At 49.3% G+C, this 10,221-nt stretch overlaps 1 protein-coding gene across 1 annotated transcript; it reads left to right on the top strand.

Moving 5' to 3' along the window:
• The first annotated feature begins 2,298 nt into the window (after positions 1 to 2,298).
• LOC130595907 (cystatin-like) lies at positions 2,299 to 4,708 on the top strand. Its single transcript, XM_057403029.1, has 3 exons — positions 2,299 to 2,547; positions 3,060 to 3,173; positions 4,304 to 4,708. The coding sequence occupies exons 1-3, from the start codon at positions 2,314 to 2,316 to the stop codon at positions 4,379 to 4,381; spliced, it is 426 nt and encodes a 141-aa protein (XP_057259012.1). The 5' UTR covers positions 2,299 to 2,313; the 3' UTR covers positions 4,382 to 4,708.
• Positions 4,709 to 10,221: the final 5,513 nt, after the last annotated feature.

Below are 10,221 nucleotides of genomic sequence, written 5' to 3'. Positions count from 1 at the left end.
CACTGGGAAGAAAGGGGCAAGCTGACCTCTAAGCTGCAGATCCAGTGCGTTTCTTTGCTTGGGTTGACTGGTACCTGGGGGGGAAACTCTAAGTGGGGATCATCAGTGACCACTTGAGGGAATAACCGTGACATCACCAGGACTACCAAGAGCTGACTTCCTGCCTGCCCTTGTGAGTGTAAGCCCCACTGGACACTTTAACACCAATGAAGTGACCCAAGGAGAGCTAAGACTCTGCTTTCTTGTTTGCCCGCAAGGCCAAAGCTCCCTGGATCCCAAAGGCACTGGTTTTCCCTCTCACGGTGCTCCCCTTGTGTCCTCATGGGAGGCACAGGTCCCTGCCAGTGATGCATGGGGCTAGGGAGCATCCCCAGCAGCTGGGAGCTGGGCACTGCTCGATGGAGGCTGGAGCTGGCAGGGACAGCACAGGGCAGTGAGAAGAGACCTGGCAGATGCTTTAGAGGTGCAGTGGCTGATTTAAGCCAGAGCCAGCTGTTCATGTAGGCACAGCCTTTGCCTCTAAAGGCACTAGGTGAACTCTAACCATGAGTTTTAAACTGATCCCATCTGGATCCAAAGGCAAGTAGGGAAAAGATAAATGGAGACAGGCTCCTGCAGCCACCAGCAGCTCTGGCTCATGTCCCAGTCCCCTCTCTGGTACTTTTGGTGGTGCTTATTACTTTCTTCTAGCTGTAAAAACTACCCCAACACCGTGTCATTGCTGAATTAAGTCAGACAACTTGTTGCCAATCCCGCAGGGATTTTTCCAGTGGTATAAGTCTGATGCTGGATATTCTAGCTCGCAGGCATTCTTTCCATCCGGCACACAAGCCCTTGCCTTTTCATCATAAGGCATGCTGCTGATATTCAGGCACAAAATGTCTCCCTTTCTCATGCTGACAACTCCACAAGGCCTTAAATCTTCCTGGAGCTATCTCCCTCATGCTATGTTAGGTCCTGTCTTTCCAAACTTAGCATTCCTGACAGGATGGGGGAGATGGGCTTGTGGTTACGAGAGGAGACTGGAGGTCAAGCAATCTGTCCGGGAAGCCACCCCTGCTGCAGATGCCCCTCTGTCATTCAGTGGAGCCAATAGCGCATAGATGAGGTAATGAGGATGCTGTGGAGGCAGAGATGGGAAATGACACATGGTGTTTTGTGCTGGGAGCCACATCTGTAGCTTAAAATGCTCTGTGGTTTTTGTTTTCCCTCCGCTGTAGAGGGAAATAAGTGCTGGAATAACCCATGAGGAGGCAGAGCCTGGAAAATGTCTCCAACTTCCTGGATCTGTGTGGAAAATATCTTCCTCCTTCTGAACCCCTGTGAAGAGCTGTGGGCAGCAGTGTGCAACACTGCCAGTGCAATGTCCTCCTGTCCCCTCCCCAGTGGACAGGGTACATGGGTGTTTTTCCACAAGCAAGATGGCTTTAGGGCGTGGGCCTTGCCCAGCAGAGAGAGGTTTCTGGGGTTGCTGAAACCCTTCCTCCTCCTCACTGCTTTCCTTTCCAAAGAGAAAGCTCAGCCTAACACCCAACAAGAGGGACATGGAGCCTTTGGAGTGAGTCCAGAGGAGGCCAAGGGGATGCTCCAAGGGCTGGAGCAGCTCTGCTCTGGAGCCAGTCTGAGAGAGCTGGGCTGGGTCAGCCTGGAGAAGAGAAGGCTCCTGAAGGGGAGAGCTTAGAGCAGCTCCAGTGCCTAAAGGGGCTACAAGAAATCTGGAGAGGGGCTTTTGACAAGGGCCTGTAGGTACAGGACAAGGGGGAATGGCTTTAACCTGACAGAGGGAAGATTGAGATGAGACATTAGGAAGAAATTCTTCCCTGTGAGGGTGCTGAGGCCCTGGCACAGGGTGCCCAGAGAAGCTGTGGCTGCCCCATCCCTGGCAGTGTTCAAGGCCAGGTTGGACACAGGGGCTTGGAGCAACCTGCTCTAGTGGAAGGTGGCAGGGGTTGGAACTGGGTGAGCTTTAAGATCCCTTCCAACCCAAACCAGTCTGGGATTCTGTGATGAGAGAGAACAGATAAAGGAGAGGGGTTTCGGAGGGGAGCTCCTGGTCAGGCACCTTGCCTGGCTGCAGAGCCTGTCCCGGGGCACTCCGATCCCCTCAGGAGGCAGCCGGGCAGCTGCTACCCGCACCGGCAGAGCGCTCGCGGCCCCGGGGCCCTAGGCCGGCTTTGCCCGCCCCTGTGTTGCCGGCGGGCGGGGCGTCAGTGTGGGCGGGCCGGGGCGGTGTTTCGGGCCTAGGCCGCGGCCCGCCCCGCCCCGCCGGCTTTAAAGCAGCATCGGCCGCAGGGGTGTCTGAGTTGCGCAGCCATGGCTGGAGCTTGGATGTGTGTTTCCCTCTTGGCTGTGGCACTGGTGTTCGCCGGCTCCGTGTGGGGCGGCGAGGACCGGCCGCGGCTGGTGGGGGCCCCGCTGGACATCGCCAACGCCGACAACGATGAGGGCCTGCAGCGGGCCCTGCAGTTCGCCATGACGGAGTACAACAGGGCCAGCAACGACATGTACTCCAGCCGGGTGGTGCGGGTCATCAGCGCCAAGAGGCAGGTGGGTGCCGGGGGGGCTTGTGAGGGGTGGCGGCAAGGGGGACACTGGGGCCGGGGTGGGGGGGAAAGAGGGAACGGCCATATCAGCCTCTGGGGAGCAGCTGGAAATGAGGCCTGTGTTGTCTGGAGCAGTGAGCAGGCCTCAAACTTGAGGGTTGTTGAAGCTGAGGTTTTCCTTCTGCAGAAGGTGAGTAAAAGCCTTCTTTTTGTTGATCTGCTGTTGAGCGCTGTGTGTAACTTGTGCTGTGGATGGGTTAACACATGACTTTGTTTACCGGCTGAGGAAGCTGCACCGTGAGACTTGTTTACTTGGATTTTGTTCCTGTTTTTGCAAGGGTGCCAAATGCCTCCTCTATGGAAGCTGCCATGTACAATTCCCTCTGTGCTTTTTGGAGTCTGGTTTCCATCATGTAACCAGAAAACTGTCTGCCTTTCTGCTAGGCTCCTCTCCTCAGAGAGCCCTTCTGCCTGTACTGCAAATAAAGCTGCCTCTGTCTGCTTGTCTTGTTGCAGATTGTGTCTGGACTCAAGTACATAATGGAGGTAGAGATTGGCCGGACAACTTGCCCGAAGCCAGCCACTGATCTCCAGAGCTGTGCTCTCCATGATGCACCACACATGGCCAAGGTAAGCTCCAGAGCTGGCCCCTGGGTTTCCAACCCCTTCCCTCCAGCTGGCTTAGTACAGAGGGGTATGGGCAATGTCCCTTGTCTGCTCCAGCCAAGATCAGGCACCTTCATACCTTTATGCTGAACAAGATCTTGCTCTTGCAGAACTTGTCTTGCCAGATGACACTGACAGAGAAGGCAGGGCCTTTTAGCTTGTTTTGTAAGTGGGGATCTTGGGCTGTGCTGCATGTGTGTGCCTCAGTACTCTCAAAAAGTGCTCAATAGTCTAGGTCATAAAGATGTGTGGAAGAAACTCTGCCAAACCTACAGGTCTCCTGCCCCTCTGGCTGGTACCTTGAGTCCCCATGCTATTCTTAGCTCCTCTTATCCCGTGGTGATGTCAACATGCATGACTTGGCACTCCTTCCTGGGGGGGGCGGCTGACATTATTGTGGATAGTGCTTTTGGCCAAGAACTGATCACAAGAGGCAGATTACCCCTCTTCTCTGTGCCCAGCAGGCTGTTACATGGGAGTCTTGTCTTATCGCAATGCTCTTAAAGAAGTACTTTAGCTTTTCGGGTGAGAGCACCAAGTATGCGCTGCCTTGATCTGGGCTGAGTCTAGCTCCTCCATAGCACGTCATTACTTCTGTTAATCACAGCAACAGGCTTAGCTTCTTTGCGTACATGCCCTTTCTGCCTGCATACGGGAGTGTAACTGCACACAAGTGATCCATTAAGCACTTAGTGGTACACACAAGCTTCTAGCTGACAACTGGAATGATTTGACACTTGTACGTACAGATTAGCTGTGCAGGTTGTGATTACCTGTGCCTGAGAGTTTATGGTGGAGTATTAGCCATGCTGAAAGCTGGATGAATGGGTAAAGGAGGCAGCCTGATCTTCAGAAGTGCTGACTTTTCAGCTTCTCTGTTAGTGTTTTCTTGAGAGAAATGATTAATCCCGAGTAGGTTCTAACAGGAGTGGTATTCCAGAGTACTTGTCAGGAGAATGCAAATCTAGAGAGCCATGGAAATGGCATACATTCTGGATCACGTGGGGTGGTAAATGGCTGTAACAGCATAAAACTGTGTTACCAACCATTGCTGTAATCTTTTAATTGCTTTTCTTTCTTCTTTCTCTCCTTAGCGCACCACTTGCAACTTCGTAGTGTACACTGTTCCTTGGCTAAACCAAATCAAACTATTGGACAGCAGCTGCCAATAAACCTGTCTTGTTCCAGCAGAGACCAGCAACCAGTTGCTCAGACTTAAAAGAAACAAAATAAAGGCAATAACACAAATTGAGATGGGCTTTATCAATGCCTGTTAACACAGCTACTTATGTATGCTTGTGCTATGCAAGTTAAACTAGGTAACTTTCCTTTAAAGCACAGTATGATCTCAACTCTTTGTAATTACATTTTAGAGCAGCTGTTTTGGTCTTTATCCAGCTTTCCTAATGAAGTAATTCCAACATCAGAATTCTGATTAAAAAAGCCCCTTGGTACCCCTGTCAGAGTGACTACTGTAAACATAAAAAAATAATTCATAATTGCTGTGATGTGTGGTTTTGTTTGAGCTTTTGCTGGGTGGGAGGGAGGGTTTGCTTGTATTTGTGATCCAGTCTATAATGCCCAAAGAATGGGGTGTGAAGGAATGTGGGGCCCTAGACACAAGGGAGGTAAACTGTCCCTCTTTGTTCCCTAAACCTGGCCTTTGGTTTTGGAGGAGGAAATTCTTAGTTGTTTTCACTGGAGAAACTCTGCTTTTGAAAACGCTACAGTGTGGAGCTCCTGATCTTGGGCAGGTAAGCCAAAGCTTGTACAGAGGCTGTGATTATTTCAGGTGCTTGAGGTACCATTAGGGGATGCCTCTTGTTTTGCAGAGTTCTAATAGTCCATTTCTTGTGTCTTTGTTTTTCTGTGTTTTGAAGTAACCATACCCCTTCTGGCAAATCTCACCCAGGGATAAATTGGTTCCAATGTTCTGTCATGCCCTATGTTAACCCTAAAATCCAGGAGTCCTATGCCTGGGCCTGGTGGTCCTGTTTTGAAAGGAAGGTGGAAGGGGTGCTGAGAAGAGTTGCAGAAGTGATCTGATGGTAGAAAAGGCAGCTTGAGGTGAGAAGTGCAAGGATGCTGTTATTTGCCTAAAAAATGGTACTTATATGTGAGAGCTAACACAACCACACCTGTGAGTCTTGGAGGATGGGGCTTGGGTCTAATGGAGAGCAGAATAAGAGAACCACCAGAAACCAAACGTCTAGTGAGACATACAGCTCCTTCAGAGTGCATCTTCTGTGGGTTGTGCTTTCTTTCAAGGGAAATACCAGTTCCCATCATTAACAAGTTTTGTGAGCTTGCAGTGAGCACAAGGCCAGATCTTCATTTGAGCAGTCGGGGATGAGGTGGTTGCCTGACACAAAGATCTCCATCTAGGATGTGCTCTGATCTGATAAGAATTGGTCCCCATGCTTCCCCCCCCCACCATCATTGCCCATTCCCTCTGAGTGCTGTGCACAGTTATGTCCTGTTTCTCTTGCCCGTCAGGTCAGTGACTGCAGGTGTCTGCCTGATGTGCTGTTGCATCAGTAACCCTGCTGATCCAGGAAATCCTAATGTCAAGCTACTTGGGTGCCCTCACTTGTCATTTTTCTAACAACTCCATTCTTACATGCTTATTTCCCATTTTTAGGTCTATTACAACACTGGAATGCGGTGAAGGGGCTCCATCATACTTCTGCATTTCCCTTTTAGCATCTTGGCTTGAGGCCTGTATGGGGGATTGTACTTGGAAAGGAAACTAGGCAGGAACTCAGGATGCAGATGGATATAACCAAGATTTTCTACCAGTTCAGCTCTGTTAGCCAGCAGCTGTGAACAGCGTCTGGGGAAAAGGAGTGGCTGTGCCAGAGAAAGTGAGTTTGAGTGTCATGAGCTCCTGAAATTCAAAGATCCTGTGTTCTCATGTTGAAATGCCAATGACTAAGGGCATGAAGGAATGGCACAGATTACCCCATCCTCACAAGCTGCTGAGTATCAGCTTTGGTGATTATCCCTATGTGTTCTCCACTCAGACCAAATGCCAAAAAAGCCTGACCTAATAGAAGCACCTTCCACTGTGGGCTGTGCTATGTTGTGTTAGCAACAGGCTCAGGGCATTAGTGGGAGTTCCCCTGCCAAGAGTATTTTGCTTGGCAGGTCTTTCTCCTTGGCTGGCTGGTGGTAGCTTGCTCAGCTGAACACTGAGCCCTCATTTTTCACTGCCTGACTTCTTCAAATGTTGGTGACGGATGTGAACAAATGACCAAGGCAGTGCTTATTTCATGCTGTCGGTTGTTATGCTTTGCTTGCACTTGATGGATGGATGGATTCTAGGGTTGTGCTTCCTTAAACGTAGGTGGGGTCAGAGCTGTGCTGTACTGACATGGACTTGCAGCTCCCACCTCTGCCAAGACAGCTGGGAAAGTCATAAATTGGATGTCCTCTCTTGGGAATATCTATGGAAGAACTCCATCTCTTCTTCAAATTATTTGAGGGGGATCCATGTTTGACGTCTCCTCAAACACTCACCCCCTCTGTGTGAACAGCCCTTGATAAAGTGGTTGTAAAATTGACCAGTCAAGATGCTCATAGGCAAAAAAAGGACCACCCTATTAGCCTCTTCATTTTTAATTCTTCTTTTCATCCCTATGGAATGGGTATTTTTGTCACATAATTTTGGAAAAACAGTTACAACAGCCATTGAAATGATAGCTATGGTCATCCAGAAAGGAAGAGAGCGGTTATTGACTTTAGGTGGTGTTGAACCTAATATTATCTGCCTCTTGATACAAAACAACTAGCCTTTTTAACTCACCTGGCTTTTGCTTTTCAGTGTGCTCTAGCAGATTTTACAGGGCAAATTAGCATTCATTTCCCAGGACACAAAATTGTGCAATCCCTACATTCTCTTCTGCTTTTGCCTGCTTCACAATTAATTATTACGCCAATAACCGAGGCCCTCACAGTATTCACTGATGGATCTGGCAAGAAAGGCTGAGCAGTAACAGTTTGGAAAGATGCTGAAGGACATGGGAGCAATGATATGCACATTGTCACAGGATCACCTCAGGAAGCAGAACTCTGCTGGAGTCCATGCTTTTAAATTATGGACTACTCCAATCAACATTATCACAGATTCCACCTAAATGGAAGGCCTTGTTTCTAGGCTAGAACACGCTTTTCTGAAGGAGATTTCCAATAGGACATTATTTGCCCTTCTCTGGGAGCTCAAGTGGCTCCTGGATTGCTGGGTACACCCATACTTTATACAGCATATAGGTTCACATACTTTGCTACCTCGACCTATAAGCGAGGGAAATACACAGGCTGATGGGCTTGCAGGTCTTATGGTCTTACCTGACCGTTTTGCACGTGCTGGCTTATCCCATGAATTTTATCATCAAAATGCAAAAGCTCTGCAACATGCTTTTCAGCTGACTCAGGACCAGGCAGGGCAAATCATGCACTTGTGTCCTGATTGTCAACAAGTTCTACCCACGTCAATGATGGGAACTAATTCTTGCGGTCTTTTGTCCCTTGAAATTGGGCAGACAGATGTTGCTCACGTACCAGAATTGGGCAAATGCAAACATATTCATGTTTCTGTTGACACTTTTTCACCTTGTATTTAAGGATCGGTACATTCAGGTGAAAAGGCCAGAGATGTTTGTGGACATTTTATTACAGCTTTTTCTACCCTGGCAGTTCCAGAACCCATAAAACTGATAATGGCCCAGGTTATCCAGCACACAAAACACAAGCATTTCTTCAACAGTGGGGAATTCAACATGTCACAGGTATTCCACATTCTCCCACAGGCCAAGCCATTATTGAACGCACACATAGCACCCTTAAAACTATGTTGCAGAAACAAAAAAGGGGGAGTTCAGGGTTAACCCCTCAAGAACGTATAGTGAAAGTTTGTTATGTTTTAATTGTTTAACTCGCTGGACAGAGGATGGACCTCCTACACAGCACCATTTTGGGGGTTCAAAGTATTTAGAACAGGGGAAAGCTCATGTTAAAGTATGTAATCTTGAAACTCATGAATGGGAAGGCCCGTTCCCTTTAATAACCTGGGGACGAGGGTATGCTTGTGTTTCCACAGATAAAGGACCTCGTTGGGTCCCTGCACGATGGGTTCGTCCTGCCTTGCCTTCTGTCTCTTCATCACAAGAGGAACGACCCTACCGTGGTTTCTCACCTAGCCAAAAGAGAGCATCTATAACCAATGCGACAGGACCAGACACCATGTGCCTGTTGGTTGCCACACCTATGAGTCCTTTCAGACTGCTGTTGGAAGCAATGGCAGCCTCAAATCCTGAGGACACGTGGGATGCTTGGGGGGTATAACAACACAGCCGCAAGTAATTGATGTGTTAAGATCTGTAAAAACGGGTATGTATCTATGTTTTCATTCTATAGTTTGAAACCAATTGTTAGTGCAGAATGGTAACCGTTCCATAACTGTTTATTTGCTAGGCTAGGAGCACGAGTGAAAAAATTGTATTAAGAATGTTTGTTTTCTTAGTTTTTATTAGCTTATGTAGTTTAATCGAGCACTTAAGCAGGTGTTGACAGGGAATATACAAAACAAAGAAGGGGGAGCTGTGGGGAGTGAAGGCGTGAAGATTTGCATGAAGAAGAGTTTGGGAATGAGCTCTGAGGCCTTGGTGCTTTGGTTGCGATGAGTTGGGGCATGTAAGGCCAGAGAATGTGGGGGTTGTGAGAGCATCTGCAACACTGTGATTGGACTATTTAACTGGTGAGTTTCAGAGGGGCCAATGAGATTGAACATTGTATGTATGTGCAGGTTGGGAAAGGGCCGAACAAGTGGATAAAAAAGGCTTGGTGGTAATAAAGGAGGACTTGAGTCTCCGCATCAACTTGAGTCCATGTCGTGAAATGCCACACCACGTGGCTTTGGCAGACAAGTGGTTTCCGCTTACTCTGAGCTCCCAGGGCTGGAGGGCTGCAGGGCTTCAGGGCACCTGGTCTGCTGCAGCCATAGGGCACAGCCTGTGCCAGCACTGACCAAGGCTTCTGAAGCTGCTCCTCAAGCTGGGGGAAACATGGCCACGTGCAAGGGATCAGTCATGGAATCACAGAATCACAGCGTGCCCAGGCTCAGGTCACTGCGGCGAGCAGGCTACGCTGGGCATCCTGGTGGATGCTGCTGCCCAAGCCAAGCATTTTGCTCCCTTCTGTCTCTTTCTCCCAGTGAGAACCTTGGTCCCCATTGCGCAGGGTGGGAAGAGGGTTTGGGGCTGCAGCTGGTTTGGGATGTGCCGTGGCCCTGCAGGCAGGGAGCACGGCCGCTCACCCCTGCCCTCTCTGCCCTGGCAGGTCCTGAAGCCGCTGCCGCCCCGCAAGGTGCTAAAGCGCAGGAATCAGAGGATCCTCCAGCTGCAGGTGCCAGCCTGTCAGAGCTTACGCCGGCTCTGCCCGGGCAGAGAGAGGGGACCGGGGTGCCCAGAGCCCTGTCCCACAGCTGCGCTCCGCTGCTCTGGGCAGCACCAATGCAATGTTTTAGTTCTAATTTTAGGTAGAAGAGTTGTATTTTGAAAAGAACCGTTGTTCTTTGTTGTTTATTTTGTTTTATTTTCTGTTTTGTAAATACAATCCTTGACGTTTTTCTGACCCAGTCTCTCTTTGTATTTACTTCAACCACAGGTTGCGGGGAGTGAAGGTGCTCAGATTTGCATGAAGAGCAGTTTGGGAATGAGCTCTGAGGCCGTGCTGCTTTGAGAAGCCCAGGAGCGATGAGGTGGGGTGTGTACGGCCAGAGAATGTGTTGTTTGTGAGTCTGCAGCACTGTGATTGGACTATTTACCTGGAGAGTTTTAGAGAGGGCTAATGAGACTGAAGGTTGTATGTATGTGCAGGTTAGGAAAGTATCAAACAAGGGGATGAAAAGGGCTCGGTGGTAATAAACAGGGATCTGAATCTCTGCACCAGCTTGTGTCTGTGTTGTGAAACGACACACTTAACCACACGCCGTCTCTGACCATGGTCCAAGGCA

This window comes from Pezoporus wallicus, unplaced genomic scaffold (genome assembly GCF_028554395.1).
Source record: "Pezoporus wallicus isolate ANWC-B61680 ecotype Strahan unplaced genomic scaffold, APGP_CSIRO_Pwel_v1 contig_7553, whole genome shotgun sequence".
Taxonomy (NCBI): domain Eukaryota; kingdom Metazoa; phylum Chordata; class Aves; order Psittaciformes; family Psittacidae; genus Pezoporus; species Pezoporus wallicus.
This window is presented reverse-complemented; position numbering and strand designations above follow the sequence as displayed.

Bases quoted from the DNA above. Each gene is read 5' to 3' on its own strand.
- LOC130595907 (XM_057403029.1), top strand. From the start codon at position 2,314: ATGGCTGGAGCTTGGATGTGTGTTTCCCTCTTGGCTGTGGCACTGGTG. The intron at 2,548-3,059 runs GTGGGTGCCGGG...GTCTTGTTGCAG, and splicing joins TCATCAGCGCCAAGAGGCAG to ATTGTGTCTGGACTCAAGTA. The intron at 3,174-4,303 runs GTAAGCTCCAGA...TTCTCTCCTTAG, and splicing joins ATGCACCACACATGGCCAAG to CGCACCACTTGCAACTTCGT.